Source organism: Simochromis diagramma, unplaced genomic scaffold (assembly GCF_900408965.1).
Source record: "Simochromis diagramma unplaced genomic scaffold, fSimDia1.1 OVJJ01000293.1, whole genome shotgun sequence".
Classification (NCBI taxonomy): Eukaryota; Metazoa; Chordata; class Actinopteri; order Cichliformes; family Cichlidae; genus Simochromis; species Simochromis diagramma.
The window spans coordinates 5902378-5919283 of NW_024386801.1; the positions used below are offsets into that span (position 1 = coordinate 5902378).

At 40.0% G+C, this 16906-nt stretch overlaps 1 protein-coding gene across 4 annotated transcripts in view; it reads left to right on the top strand.

Moving 5' to 3' along the window:
• LOC120729606 (BTG3 associated nuclear protein) overlaps positions 1-16906 on the top strand; it is a 37146-nt gene that overhangs the window by 17308 nt on the left and 2932 nt on the right. For all 4 annotated transcript variants that reach the window (XM_040025335.1, XM_040025332.1, XM_040025333.1 and 1 more), the window contains one exon: positions 14713-14853. In XM_040025335.1, the coding sequence (XP_039881269.1) occupies positions 14713-14853 (141 nt within the window). The remainder of the gene's footprint in view (positions 1-14712; positions 14854-16906) is intronic.

Sequence of the window (16906 nt, forward strand, 5' to 3'; positions counted from 1 at the left end):
GGGAAGGAAGTGCCTTCTCACGCTCCCTGTCTGGTGGTTATACTATTTTGTTACCACAGGTGTGATTATGTAACAGCCTCAGAGGGCCTTTTCTTCCTGAATGGAGGCTACACAAACTCCCTCCTGGGATCATCAAAAGGAGATTGCTTACTTACCTTTTTTTTTTTAAAGGCAATTAAGAGATGGGTGCGTCACAGACCCATCTTTAACTTATCTTATGGTGCATCACATGGCTGCTGGGTTTGTACACTTTGGTTGCCAACCTAGCACAAAAAAAGCATGCTGTCATCTGCAAAACGTTTTGACCAAACAATCTGATGTCACCCGTAGGTACGGCACACTATGGGGTAGTCAAATATGTGCAAGCATACTTTTCTACTAGCATAAAATGAAAGCATGGTCATTTTTGGTAGAGCTATAAAATGGTGACTCAGGCCAGCCTTTTTGGATTTTATTTCGGTGTCTCAGCAGTTCATTCTGCACATAAACAAAAGCTATTGTGTTTGAAAGCACTACCGGTTTACTGGTTTCTTCCAGGGTTTGTTATGAAAAAAGTCAAAAATAATCTGTAGCCTAAAATTCAGGCTTTCGTGGTCGTAAATTTTGTTGTCTTATAAAGTCTGGTCATAATTTTGTTTTTATCATAAACTGAGGAAACAATAAAACAAGGCTTTCTCTGTACACATTATGCCAGTAACCAGGGTAAAGAATGTAATGTAACAACCCATCTATGCAGTCAGTATGGTAATTGCTTTTTCCAATATGGTAATCAGTAAGCAATTACAATAGTACTATGTTTTTAGGCACCCCAACACTTTACTTTTAAACAGATACACTCATCAATATATAATATCTCAAAATCTGGAGCAAAGAAGGAGTCACACCACAGCCAGCAGCTGAAACCACTTGTTTCCAGCTGGTCAGTTCTTCATTTTATAGTCTGATTATGATCCCATCACTCAGTTCCCTCATAGGTTCAAGATGCCATTTACTCTGCATGTGCATACATTTGGGTTGCATGAATGCATCTGCTTTATATCAGATTTTTGTTGTTGTTATTGTTGTTTGTATTCCTTTATTGACTGTTAAGCTTGGTGCGTGTTGTCAATTGATTAAGGTAGTCAGCACACATCCATATGCTCCTTCTCTTCACACATGCGTGTTCATGTCCTCAGATGACCTGTTTGGTGAGCCTGACAGCAGCATTCCTCTCCGTCTCTCTCTAAGATCTTAGAAGGAGTTTTGGCTAGAGTGTGGTTTAGATTTTAGCAGTTATTCATATGAGTTCAAAGAGTGCATGAACTACTCTTGCAGATTGCCATCGGGGTTAGCTCTTCTTTGTGGTATACACCATGATTTGCATGGCATAGATTAAAAAAATGTAACTTTTGAAACTGTATTTTTTGTGGGGGATTTTCATGTGTGTTGCATCCCAAGATAGAGGAACTAAAAGCTCTGTATTCCTCAGGGGGTATCTGAGAGTCTATTCCAATGAAAAGCTCCTTTATCTTTTTTTTCTTATCACTCCCTTTTTTAAAGCTCATATTTTTGTTGGGTTTGTAAAAAGATATCAGAATTGTTCCAAAACAAACACCAAGTGACTTACTCTGCCAGACCTCATGTTGTAGGTCGAGTTGTTCACACACATCCAGTTACATGCGACAATGGCAGTATCTCTTCAATTGCAAATTCTCATATTCCCATGTACTGGAGGGAGAGCGAATCTTGGGTCAACTCTTAAATCTTGATAACATGCAGTTAAATCACTGAGCCATTTAAAAGAAACTGTGCTTCCACAAGTATGAGGGTACTGATATCTATTTAGTAGTAATAGCACTTACTCAGGAAAATGACAGATTATAGCTATATTATGATTGCTGCAGTGTGTCTTGGAACGTCATTTGTTAAGAACCTCAGACACACAGTAAAGATCACACTTGATCCTGATGTGTATTTTCTTAAATGTGTAATTTGTCTGTTTACAGAGAGCCTTACATCAAATGGACTATGAATGATGTCAGTGTTTTTGTAATCTGGCAGACTAGTGCTGAGGCTATGTTGGTGTAACCTAGCCTACGCAATTCATCACAGAAAAGCCATCTTTTTATCTCACTCTGGGACCACTTCCTCTTTATTTAACTTTCACTACACTTATGTAGTGTAGTTGTGGCTATGGTTGTCTTTTAAAAGCTACCTGCCACATCCATTTTCTGTTAGATATTTACATGCTGTGGTCCTATTTGAGCTATATTTGGACCTGATACCCACATCAAAATAAAGTCAAATTTTCAGCTCAGCACTGATTTTTTTATTTTCTTTTTCTAAATAACTGTATAGCTCTTTTGGGGACTTTTAATCTATGTTTATTTCCTTTTTGTAAGGTGGTCTGGCTTGCATTATTCTGTCTCATCAGTCTGTTATGCGAGTAGACTTTATATGAGTCATATCTGGTCACAGTCTGTATAGTCTGAATAATCACTCCTAAAGTTTCAAATTACGATGTCATCTTTCATTGGGATGATGAGTCTAAATCTGGCTTTACAAGCTTTATCATGAAAGACGTTAAATAACTTCTTCTGTTGATTTATATCCTTGTCTCTTTACCAGGGACTGTTAAAGATAGTGGACGGGTTAATTTTGGAGTTTTTGCCAAATCGATCTTTTTTTAAACTCTCATATTAACACGTTTTTACTAAATAGCATGTATTGTGAGTTCAAATCTGCCTTTATGTTCTAAACAGACAATACTGCCTGTTCACAGAAACATATTGATATTCTAGTTTTTCGGTTGTCTGTGTTGGTTGTCAGTCATTCATGTCATGATAGTCTTAAGAGTCTGAAAAGAAGGCAACTGGAGTTGTTCAGGTTTTGAACATGTTTCACCTCTCATCCCCAAGGATTCTTTGGTTTTAGAACAATGGTGGAGAGTCCCGGGTACTAAACCCCTACTGGGGCTGTCTCAATCAAGGTGTTCCTTAGAGTTGCTAAACACCTATAGATCATCTGAGTCATCACGTGAGTCAAGCCGTGGGTTATTCCTGTCGCTGGGGCTGAGAAGTAAAACTTCTATGAAACATTGCTCCAACACGGCTGATAGGTGGTGGCTTATGGCACCAGCTATGTTTAAAAATGGTAATTCACAGTGGACATAGATGGCCTCCTTTACTAGTCTCTAAAAACATCTGTCTTCTCTATCTAAAATGTGGCATCCTCAAAAGAGTGTCCTTTCTCCTTTAAGTAAGGCTAAGTTTGCAGTGTATACCTATACAGAACATACTTTGCTGGCAGTCTACCGTCTATCCATCTATCATCCTTTGTATTGCTACTAGAGACTATGTCCATGCAGTGAGAAGAGAAATGTGCGGCACACATATTAGTTTTGCACGTTTGTCTAATGCTACAGCCACATTAGGGAAAACAGTCCTGGAGACCACTGCATGACCAAAATGATTGTTACTGTGTGCAATGATTTTCTGATCTTGTTACCTTTGAAATGGTGCTTGAAATGCTTCGAACCAGGTGTGCAACCAATTGCAGTCAGTAGCCAAAGGGACTTTAGTGTGTTAAGACAGCAATAAAACATCAATAACACAGAGACGGTCTGCTTTCAGTTTGAAACTGAATGGGGTGAAGTTGGCAGTTACAACCTGATTGACTGAGTGATTAACTTTGATAAATCTGCTGCCATGTGCATACTCGGAAATTCACACTAACTACTTATATTCAGAGCCCAGAATGTACTTCATAGATTTGAAACAGAAATTCCTCTTTCATGGTTATTGCAGGACAGCAATTTAACTGCTAACTAGGGGTGCAACGATACTCGTATCGATATTGAACCGTTCGATACAGTGCTTTCGGTTCGGTACGCATATGTATGAACAATACAAAATACATTTTTAATTTATTTTATCAACTTTCCTTCTGACGATGCTGTCTGTGTTGAGCGCTCAGTGGATCTGCGCTCGACAGTGCAGCCTAGGCGGAGTAGTCCAACGCAGATTCACTGAGCGCAGGGCAAGCTAGCGAGACAGAAGTTTAAGCTCTCCTTGCAACATGGCAAATTGAACCTCCCCCACCCTAATTCAGATCTGGCGTTTGGAACTATTTTGATTTTCATGTGACGTATGACCCTGAAGGTAAGCGGTCATGGACTAAAGTAAAACAGTATGTTGGATGTGCCACGCAATGCTCAATTATATGGGTGGGAGCTAGTGTGTTAGGCAGTTAGCTCGTTAACGTGTTGGCCGTCCAGCCCCATGCACGGGTGATCTGCGGTAGCTCGTTAATGGAGATTTGTCGTGTTTTGGCGTTAACGTCATTTCAACGAGATTTATGCTGACAGCACTAGTGGGAACACAACAAATATGACTGCACATTTACACCGACATCATCCTAGTGCAAAGACAAGTGGAAACAGACAAAAACAACAAGCAGCATGCTACAAACTTTACCCGAGTCATTTAGACAGCCGTTAGCACATGATTCTCCTTATGGGGACCTGATATGTTTAATATGCTGCTGAGAATATAGCCCAGAAGAAGCGTATAGTATAGCTTTTATTTTGGAAAGAGCCATTTCTCTGTAATAAACTCTCTTTTCCAAAGATGAGTGATTCCTCAATCAGATACAGGGCTCGCAAAATCGCCTGCCCGATGTCCCGGGGCTAGCGATTTTTCCAGTCGGGCTACCAAAATCTATCTCTGCCCTGCCCGTCGGCCTATCGTAGGAAGGAAAAATCTATGTCAATGCTTTTGCATTCTTTCGGAAATGTAGCTGGGTAATTATGTCATTGGCATCGGTGAGCCACTGCCAATATGTGACATATTGAAATCGCGTTTGAATTTGCGCTTGTTTTTTTGCTTTCACTTTGCAATCGGGCGAACTGTGTATAGAGAGCGACAGCACTGATTGGTGAGTGATGATAATTTGCGCACCAATTCCTCTGAGGTTGTCTTATCAATCGTTAGCTTACTATGCAAACATGACAAGTGAAATCTCCCGCAGCAAGCTTAAACATATGAGAGGTTGATCGCGCAGAGAATCGCTGACCGTTATGTGTGTGTGTGTAAAAGCAGCAGGATATATATTGTAGCGGATCAGGGCTGTTCGGGGTTCTGTTTGTACAGTTATGTTTTGTTTATGTTGCCATAGTGACGGGTGACGCCCTCTCGCTGCGACGGTGTGTCCTTCCGGGGTCAGAGGGCGCCCTGTGTGTTGTTGTTGTTGTTGTTGTTGTTGCTGTGCTGTTGCCGCGCTGAGCAGTTAGCTAGCGGCAGTGTTCTTCTGCAGATGTCAATAAACGGCTATGCTCCCTGGCTAGCTCACGGGAAGCAAGACCAAACGATACCTCCGTCTCCTCCTTGTCTGAGCTCGCCACAATATTTTAGTTCTGCTGAGCCAAATAAGACAGGTCAGGGTGAAGAAGTGACAGCCAAAGAAAAGCTTACCACAAAACGGAAAAGTTATGACAAATCAGACTATAAGGCAAAAAGAAAGTGCAGCTTTATGGTTTCATGGACAAAAGAATTTCTGTGGCTGCAATATGACAAGCGAAATAACCAGGGCTGCACATAAGTGGTCCGCAGGTGTGCATTCGCTGTCAAAATAAAAAACGGGCACAAGATAAGAAGTTGCAACGCGTGTTTGCATACATAAGATTTTCAGGAGGAGGACAGACATTTGTTTAGAACTCTTAAAGATGTCGAAGAAGCAAGCTCCTTTAAGCAATTACTGTGATGTTCCTCCACCTCCAAAGAAATGTCAGAAGGAGTCCGAACCACAAAAGAAGCACGTATTCTCGGAAAAGTAGTTGCAGGAGGTGAGCTGGCTTCAAACAAATGATGAACGCACAGAGATGTGGTGTGGAATGTGCCGTGAAAATTTAATAAATGACAAATTAAAAAGGCATGAACATTTTTTTTTTTGTATCGAAAAAATATCGAACCGTGACACCAAAGTATCGAACCGAACCGTGAATTTTGTGTATTGTTGCACCCCTACTGCTAACATATGGATTTTAACTTCTATATAGGAATATAACCCAAATACAGTAAGGGGAGTTATTTGGAAACCTTTGCTAGGTCGTCCGAGAGTGACTGCTGTCAGTATAAGTCAGACCATTTGGATCACATGCAGCCACAAGTTGAGTGCTGCACGATCAGCCCCTTGAGCGATCACTTGGTCACTGCAGCTACTTCAAGTTGGGCACTGAATATGAAAAAATTCAATGCTATCACTGGACAACCACCAATTTAGTCACAGTGAGGCGCATCCCATTTTTTGCATGCTAGTGTGACTGAGCCATTGTGTAGTACAGATGACTGTAGAGGGTTTTTTTTTTTTTTTTTGCATCTACACTATAGTATACATTTGTGCATTATGGATGCAGATGTTTTTGTTACTTCTACCATGGGAGTCTGTGCCAACTCAGCCCTGAACTTGGTGCCACTGTGCCAGCTGAAAGTCTGAGCAAAACTGGTTTAGAGCGATCCAAAGTTCCCAAATTGCTCATAAAACCCTCTCATGCGGACGGAAGAGAAGGCAGACCATGAAGCTATAAAATAACTAGCCTTTTACTGCACTGCCTGTCTGCCATAGCCTCTTATCTTATGCCCTTCTGTATCTCTGCTGTGATCTTATCCTGCACTGATGCAGACCAAATGGAGGATTAGAAGATGAAAGGAGTGACTGATGAGAACAGGAGAAAAGAGAAAATATGGGGAGGGAAAGGCATTTAAAAAAAAAAATGCCTGAAAGACATGTTTTGTAATGCTGATGATTTAAAAACAGACACCAGCTGAGCTGGTGAACAAAAGCATACTCTGTAATACAAATGCAATGTACCAGGTATAACTGGTTAAAAACACAGGAGGAGATTGTGCCCTCTGCTGGACTATTGCCTGGCTCAGGCAAATACAGTATGCTCACAATGGCTGCTGACAGTTCTACGTGCAGGTGTTATTTTTTTCTTGGATACCCGCTGCAAAACTGTAATAACTGCATCTTTTGTGCTTTTGAGCTGATATTCAAATGCAAAACATTCTTAGCAATACTGGCCAAAAATACTTTTATTTTACTTTATTAAACTTTTATTTGATCTAATGTTATTTGATCTGCTCAAATCTTCACTGCATGTAATCTATATCTCTGAATAGACAAGTCAGTAAACTTCAGCTAAACTGTTTTTTGGAAGCAGACGAATGCTCGTCACATCTTGCTTGCAAATCTTTTTCTGAAAGCTCTGCAGTCTTTCATTTATGTTGAGCAAAGTCGAAGCGGTCTGCGGGCAAGATTGACTCTTGCCATCTCGCCATAAAGGCCTGAATGATGGAGAGCTGCCATCTTTAAATTAGAATTCTTGAGGTTCTGCTAGAGCGGCAGGTGGGTCTTCATGACCAAGGCTCTTCCTGCTCAGTTATTTTGTTTTGGCAGTTTAGCCAACGATACAAACTTCACAGTTAACAACCTACTTTACTCCTAGTAAGACTGTATGCATTGCTTTGTGTGGGTGGGGGTTGTTTTGTTTTTGTCTTTAAATCCATTGTGGATTCTGTGTATGTCCAACTGATACACTTTGACACATTTGGACTTCAGTCAAGTGGATACTTTATAGAAGAGATTTCATTGTTTTTATTTTTAATTTTTGTATGTTTGCAATAATGTCAATAAATCGAGCATGAAGTGAATCAGCTCCAAACATTGCCTGATTCCACTGAACGTGAATCGCAAACACAAAGAGTCTCATATTAAAACATGCAGTTCGGGTTAGTAGAGGACTCTTCCAGTCAGATGGCTTTAAACCTAAGCTATGTCAGTCTGTAAATGCAGCACATCTCAAGAGACTACTATAAAGCTTTACGAAATTTACTGATCCCATCATCTGCCTGCATCATTTATCGATGATGGACCTGATTACCTCCCATCTGGGGTTTTAAACGTGTTGTTCTCTCACCCCACCTCATTTTCCCTCAGTTGAAAGTTTGCCATCCTTTTCTGTCATCGCATGTTTTGGTGCATCTGTTGAAACATCCCAAATAACAATGTTCATGGCCGGTATGAGAACTGGGTCATAGAACTGAGTCCAGCTCTGCACTGGTCCCTCCAGTCTTTTCTGCCAGGACATTCAAACATAGAGCGGATACAAATAGTTTTAGGGTGATGGTGAGGGAAGCACACAGTGTTACTGGACAAGCTAGGGAGAAAGGAAAGGAAAGGAAGAGTACAGGAAGACAGTGAAAGTAGAGTTTAAGAGGAAATGGGGATTACTGTGTTTGACTCGAGCTTTGTGAACTTATGATATTGTAAGCACTTTTGTTGCCTGTTGTTGGTTAGGGTTGTTGCAGGTCTGCTGTGTGAGGACAATGTGTTTTTGTTCCTTTCTACACAAAAGGCAAATGTTTGAACAATAAGTAGGCTTAACCTCACAGAATCAGGGTGTGATGGAATCAGACTGCTGGCTCATGGCCCAAGTTGTTTTCCGAAATGTGGTTTCTGGTATTTAAGGGGATGTTGAAATTCCTGTGATTGACAATGTTGGGCCAGGATAACAATTAAAAGATACAAACAAAATGTTTTATGACCAGGGTTTAGTATAAGTGGATTGTACGTAAGCCTTCAAGGATTTGGAAGACTAGTGGTGGATCACGTTTCAAAGAAGTGGTCTGCTTCATGTCTTGTGGCATCATGGGGCAGAGATAAAGGGACACAGATTGGGGAATCCTAGTTCTTTGTGTGTGTGTGTGTGTGTGTGTGTGTGTGTGTGTGTGTGTGTGTGTGTGTGTGTGGGAGGGGGTATTTGTAAGTGAGCTTTTCAGAGTTATTCAGAGGAGGATACCCCCAGTGGTGTTTTCTTTCGTCTGTGTGGGCAAAGTCTGGGTCGCTGGCTGTGTGAGTAAGAGAGACCAGATGTCTTAGATGCATTTCAGTATGAGTCACCCTCAGCACAGGCCTGGTGCATATCTGCCTTACCAGTGTCAGGCATAGATGGCTCCATCATCGTCATTCAATGCTGCAACCTCTGTAACCAAGTCCATGAAGCACCGTTGTCATGTAAATTTCTTAATTAGTGAATTTATCACACATGAGTCATAATTTTGAGACTAACGTTCAACAGTCTTTCGAATTACTCTTGACATATTTACAGCAGACCCTGATTTTACTGTTACTACAGTAAAGAATGGCAATTTTAGCAAAACAACTTCCCTGATTTAAAATTAACCTCCAAAATGGGGTTACCAGTGTAAACGCTTTCTGTTAATCTGTGTGTGTTGGATAAATAAAAACTCCAGAGAAAGGAAGAGGTAGAAGTACCCAAGCTTTATTTCACTGAAACTGGAAAATCTACAGGAAGCAGTAAAAGTAATTCTGATAGATTCATAGTTGATGTGATGCATCAGTGAGTTAAAGACTCCCAATAAGCTACACGCTGATGAAAGATGACAGATGTCTTTCGCAACAAATCTGAGATTTGAATTTGTTGGATTCTTGGCTGGTGTATGTCAAAGGCGCCGAGTGCATTTAAGGTTTTCTGTTATGGAAGTGCTTTGGAAGCCTAAAGGGTCAGCCAGAGGTAATTTGGACATGTCAGTACGTGAGATCTAATTTTCAGTGCAATTTTCTTTGTTTTGTATTTATGTATTAAAAGGACAGTGGCACAATTGAAAACAAACATAAGATGCATTGCTTTAGACAACTGAGGAAAATTACATTTGATTGAAGAAGCGTCTTGGCCTCAATAATGCGTGTTTGCAAATCTAACTAGATAAAGGATCTTGTTGCGATGGGTAGTTTGGGCAGTGCTGTATTTTCTTCATTGAATTTTACAACCTGTATTTATCAGCTTCCCCGGCTCCATTGAATTAAACAGAATAATTGGAAACATGATAAAGGCATCCTTTTAAATCATGAAATTTACTGACGCTATAAAAATGGCGCGGTCAATTAGGCAAGCCAAGTTTGGATTTACGCTAGAGAACAGTGAAAACCGTCAATGAAATGTGCTTCTCTTTCGTGTTTAAGGGGCCCTATTCTTAATTACAGCTGTTATTTTTGTCATTAGTTCCCTTTTGATTTTCTTCTCTGGATCAGAACTCAAGTGAAGTTGGTTTTATCGTAAAACTTTTCTGAGCCCTGCCTGAATCCGACTCCCAGTCTGCTGGTGGGAGTTGTGAAGCAAAGGATGCAAGGGAGGGCTTGATTCTTTGCAGGTGTTGAGCTCTAGTGTAGAAACACTTTGATGGTGTGGGTGGAAATGGGAAGCTTTGGTTCAGGTCACAAGTTCATCTATAGCATACATAACAAGTTTCAAAGAAGTATATTTAGCTAGGAGATATATCTGTCAGAAATATATGGTAAAGATGCATCAACAAATAAGTGGAGTAATTCTCAAAACATAGAGGGGAAAAATCAATACCATAGTTTTTAATTTCAGTGTTTTGACTTCATTGAGTCACATTACAATCTGAGGTCCAGCTGAAATCAGAATAGCCAGTGTAAGACTCAGCAGTAAAATAAAAGGCATATGTAACAAAGCGGTAATGACTGCAGTGAGACATTTTACAGTCAGTGTGATCATTTCCCCAGTTCACACAAAACAAATCACTTAGAGCACTTCTGTGTCTATGGCCATCTTTATGGCCAAGTTGAACCCAGGCCTTACTCCCTCCCCCTGCCCCCCCACTCCTCCACTTTGACCGCACCTACCCACCCGGAGCTAGTGTTTCTACTTGGACATCTGTTCAGGAATGGCTGTTGCAGATGTTGTTGATGGCTATTAAGCAGAGAGGAAGTTCCAGGCACTCCAAAGTCCAAATGTTTCTTTTTTCATTTCCCTGTTTTGGTTTAGTTTTTTTTTCTCCAGATCTGAAAGAAGAGGCGGTATTCCTACGGGAGTGATAGGAACCAGATTTTTATTGGTCTCTTTTGCTACAATATAGTCGGTATGAATTTTGTTTCCTGATAAATAGAGGGTATGTTTCTATGCCGCTATATTTGATTCCCAGTGTAATTTTAGCAAGGGAAGCACAGTCTTTAGAAACTTAGGCACACACGCACGCTAACAGGGTGACTCATAGCATCACCCGATCCACAGCTGAGTTTAAGTGAGACCTCCTGAAAGACTGGGAATTAATGCCAGCTTGCATCTGGCTCATGCCTTGTGAATGCTGGTTGTCTCACTGTTGCATTACTCTTGGATGGTGACTGAGGATGAGGATGGGTATTCAGAGGTGTTGTCTTTTTTCTTAACACCCATTACCTTTGTGTAAATCACGTGTAACTACTTTCATATGAAGTGAATGCAGAAAAAATTTAAATTGAATTAAAGCAAGTAAATGAAGACTTGGTAAAGAACTTTGCTTATCCTTTTCGTTATTTTCCTTCACTGTTGGAGTTGCGAATGTTTTCTGCATCAGGCTGCTGTTGTTGTTCACTTGTCTTTCCTCTCCCATTGCTGTATTTCTTTAGCGTCCTGGATCCATTACTGAAAGCATTACAGCATCAGCAAAAGATTTATTCTTTTCTTCCCTTTTTCTCTCAAGACCGTGATAGCTAACAAAGCCTACAGAGAATTGCTCTTCTCTCCAGTACTGTGGGGCAGTACCATAGCTTTTAATGCTCCCTGGCTGCTCTTCTCTTTGGCACTTGGTCATGAAGGTGGACGGCCATTCAAACTGATTATTTAAGACTTCAAATCCCCAAAACCTTGAGGTCAACAGTAACTTATTCTCTTAAGATCCACTGGTGGCCCCTATGTCTGACAAATTAAGCCCCCTAGATCAAATCTAATATGTTGGGCAACGTTTTAAGTGACTTCTTCCAAATCTTAGTTGAAAACCGATGTTATTATGCAATCAGGCCAAGTAAATTTTTTCAGTGTCAGGAGACTCGTGTGTTCCAAGTACAAACACTTCTCACCTTGTATAATGTATAATTTGTTTCTACTTACAGTCTATTTGTTGATTCAGCCTAATTTACAAAAATCATAACTTTTTACCTTGTGAAAACTTTTCTTGATATATTAAAGTGATCTTTGTTTTTGCATCATTGCCAACCAGCCTAATGATGATTATGTTCTATTAGCTGAATGAGCGGTAATTATCATCACTACTCAAAGAATTGCTTTATAGTGCTTTATATAAACTTCCAACCTTGAGGTAATTATAGACAACAAAACTATAATTTATGCTAATGGGGGAGAAAGATAAAGAAAACCACAATTTATCCCCTGATTAGATTTAGTTGTTATGAGCGAGAGCATTTCATCTTGCTGTTTTAGACTGACTTTATACTTTAGAGCCAAGCATGACAGTATTATCCTCAAATACTGGAGACGAGTTGTTCTGACAAAGAAAGTCGTGGGACAGGATATGGACCCGAGAAGTTCGTGTGTAATCGCTGCAGAGATCTCACACACTGTTCCAACTTTGTAAATGCTTTTGTGAGTCTGTGGGCTGCTCCTCACAGCTGAGAATGCAAACTGCTCTCAAATGGAGGTTCAGACGTTAATTGAGTGAGACAAGTGTTTACAATCTCATGTGTCAACCATAGCATCCCTTAAACCCCGGTAATTGTACACTTAGATACAGTAAGTACTGACGTATGATCATGCTTGAGTTTATGCACACAGGCACACATACTCAATGTACGATTTCAGACAGACAAGCACTTGAAAGAAGCCAGTTTTGATCCCTAATAGAAGAGTAGAGACTGTAGAGATGCAATGGATGTCTGCCATAACGAAACCATTAAGCAGATGGCTCTTTCCTCTTAGTTTCTCACCGAGCTGTCTGTCTGGACACTTTTAGCATATAGTTTCTAAAATATGATGGCTGTTTCAAGAATGTAAACGTCGTTTGACACAGAAGGAAATGCAAATGTTTCCCAGAATTGTTAGCATTATACACCGTTTCTGTATGCTAAATAAACATATAACTGGAGACAGAAGGCAGGGAGCTTTAATTTAAACTGAGTTTGAAGATTGGAAGAAGACGACTAGCTCTATCAGGATTTTTTAGTCTTAATGCTAAGTTGGCTGGCTGCTGGCCTCAGTTTCAGATTTATAGTAAAGATATAAAAGTGTAATTTCTTAACATGTTGAGTATGAACATGAAATCCATTTTTTTTTTAAACGTATGAGTCGTCTTTACACCAAAACTCCAGGCTAAGGCTCTAAATATTTCAGTGTTTTATAGGTTCTCACACAGTGTGATTCCTTTGACCCAGATCTAACTGATGACTAGATTATACTAGGTCAGCCCACTTAGCCTCGATCCACTCCTGTCCTTGAAGCATCCTAATTATCTCATTGAGTGAGTCAGACTGATTTCTTACACTAATAGCTTCCATCGGGCTGGCTTGGCCTAACATACTGTGGTGATGAAGCAGCACATTTTGTGGTCAGATTGGCAGAACTTCTTGCCGGAGGGTACTGGGGTGGTTAACTGAACCTTTGGGGCACATCACAAGCTCAGAACTTTAAAGTAATGGCTGGGCTGGGGGGTTGGGAAGCAGCGTGGGATGTTACAGGGCAGCAAATATCATCTGTAATGAGTTTTTTTCTTCCTTTCTTTTTTTTTTTTTTTTTTTGCCAGCTTGCATTTTCGGCCCTGTGTGTGTGTGTGTGTGTGTGTGTGTGTGTGTGTGTGTGTGTGTGTGTGTGTGTGTGTGTCTGTTAAGCATATGCAAGATTATCTCAGCACTAAGGGCACCTTGAATAGGACCGAGGTACAGAGCTCTCATAACTAAAAGCTTTCCAGGCATCACTGAAATAAGGAAAAAAAATATCAATAAGATCCTGCTGTCAGGTCATGTTGAAATGGATTTCTTCAAACCATGCACAAGCACAAAGCTTAGTGAATATTTCCCTCCATCTGTCTTTTTGTATGCTTGTGTTGACAGGATGATCGTATGTTAATTTGTATGTCTGCTGTCACATGAAAGTTTTGTTGTCCAAATTAACAGCAGTGCTCTGCAAGTGTATACATGCAATGCAATCCTCTCTGTTGGTGGTTGCAGTCTATCTATAGGAACCACCTCAACGAACTAAAGCTCTACTCAACAACACTCCAGCTGCACTGCACTGCTCTGTAATTAGAGCATCAAAACCGCAGATCTCTAATGTTGTCTGGCTGACTTTCAGCGCCGTGGGAGATTAGGATCCCCTTGCGATGTCTCACTAACCATTCTCCAACAGTTTCCTTTCTTTTTCTAAATTTGAACCCAAATAAAAAACATTGCTGGTGAGCATAACACATTATAGAACCCAGGAAAACAGAACTTAATTGAAATGACTGGATCATAAAGTTTCTCTTAGATGTGATGTATAATCCAAGAGTGGGATGCGGAGAAGTGAGAACAGTGGGGATGAAATGTTTATTTATGCCACCGCATGACTCGTTCCTAGTTGCCAAGTTTCTTGCTGCATTTGTGTGTCATCATGCTTGTACTCAGTGATGACTGTAATCATTAAAGACATAAAAACATCAGATAGGACATCAATAAAATATTCCTGTGGTTGTTTCTTATTGCGTTTGCTGTAAAATAATGAGTTTTCTTATGATGGATTTTTACACTTGGCAGTGGGGAAACGTATTGAATATGTTTTATTCAGCTCAGTTTTTCTAACCGATTCATGAAAAATCAGAGAAAGGACTAAAAATCCCAGTTGTGTTTGACCTTTCCGCTTTCCTCGCCACTCTTTTTCTGCTCTAGGTGCTTCGTGGAGCTCAGTTGATAGCTGTCGCTTCAGCTGATGGAGGAGCCACAGCAGTGGAGGGCTCCCCACTCCCACCTGACATCCAAGTGCAGTATGTCCAACTAGCTCCTGTTGCAGATCACACGGCTGCTGTACAGGTAAAACACAAACGCACACACCCTCCAAAAAAAGCAAAACTCCGCAAAGAGCACATTGAGTGTAACTGAGTAGCCTCATGGAACAGATCCCCCAGTAGTAATCTTGCAATTTTATTGCTTGCTTTTAGTTATTCCACAATAAATATTGCATTTCAGAATACTGTAAGAAAACATGTCATGTCTGTTTTGATGTTGATCACTTTTGTCTAGTTTGTAAATAAACTGTAAATATAATCTGTTTTCTGTTAAAACGATGCCAGTCAGACTCAGTAAACAAAACAAACAAACATTAAGATGCCAAATTACCTCAAGAATCAAGAATGTATATAAATCCAAATGGGGCTGGTGTCATTTTCTTGAGCTAGGATGCATCTTGGAGCTTGCGGTTATTGCTCGAAAAGGAAATGTACAGTCTTCTACCTTTAAATGTATTTATTGAACTGCTTTACCATTCATGAAGAGGCAGTAAATGTACTGTATATTTTCATTATGCTGTTCAAATATTGCTTCAAAAATTTAGCTAAAGTACTTGTAGGTACACCAAATCTGCTTTTCTCCTTTTCTTATACTATCGCTTAAATGGCATACATTCTGCTTTCTGTCATTATGACAGGTGTTTGGACAAACAGTAATTAAACATAATTAAGTTGAGGTGGAATGTTACAAGAGGGGAGAAAGTAGTAATTAGTAGATATTTCTAAAATCCTTCAATGAGTGAGCTTGCTGAGCAACAGCCACATGTGGAATCAGGATGTTGTGCAGACACTTGCCTTTGTAGTCTTTGAAGTGGTCACTTTAACCCTTCAAAAAATGCACGTCTCCTTTGTTCTGTCATCTTTTCTTTTCCCCAGATATGTTGAATATTTAGTCCTTTTTTCCCTACTTTTTTCCTTGACGCGTGTGCTACGAGTCAGGTTTTTGTGGTGTGATAATGTAAATAGGCGGAATTTCAGCCTACTTCTGGTTCCAGTCCTGTCCTGATATGACTCAGGACAGGCTTATTCATCTCCCTGTAAGAAATGCAGAGCAAATGTGCTGACCAGCCATACAGCAGTGGATTTGAAAAAAAAAGAAAGAAAAAGATTTTGCCTTTTGAGTAAGGAATTGCTGTCCATAGTTGTCTCAGTAATCTGTTCCTTGCCCATGTGAACACGAAAGTAGTTAGAGCATTTTATACTGATTACATTTTTTGGGTGTGGATTATACACATACTGATGGCCTTGTTATACAATTTATTTGTGTACTGAGCCCACAAAGTTTTTGCCACTCAATGTACTGTATTTCAGAATCTGTACTTTATATTTCTGTGCGCAGTGAGAATTCAAGCTGTTTGTTTACACAAGTGATTTGTTTGAATGAACCTTTACATCTAAAATGAGCTAATTTTTTTCCTAATGTTGGATTGTACACAGATCTTGACAGATATCAACAAAGTTGACAGAAGTCTGATCACTCACAAGTGTGATGTTGATGTTGAGTGGAGCTGGGGTTCACCAAGAGCATGTGGACATGCTCAACAACAGACTGAAACTGCTCATAAACAGCGGTGTGTTTATTAACCGAGTAGACTTTAAGCTCCCATTCTAAGATGTTTTAAAACACATCTGTATGCTAACATTGATATTTTTCCAGGTTTAAATGAAAAACTTTACCCGAAAGGACCTAATAAAACAAAGGACATGTAGGCTGTATTGTTTTGATGTCCTAGTTTAAACGTTGTTAACTTTCTCTTCAGAGTTCATAGAAAGGTTATTTCTTTTCCTGCTTTTCTGCAGTCTGCTAAGTCAAGACACTGGCTCTCATCTGTTTACACACATGTGGAAACATTCATGCAACATGCTGGAAAATTACTCCAGATTTTGCATTTAGTTTTCTCTGCATTTTCTTCTTTTTCTTATTTAATAGTTTCCATTAGACATATGAAGTGGTGCGCAATGCAAGGCGATATATTTTTTTATCTAAAGAATGCATAGCAGTTCTAACTTCTGGCTAAACTGTGACACAGTTTAAAGCTGAGACTGCAAAGCACCGGCAGCCTGGTTTTAGCACACAT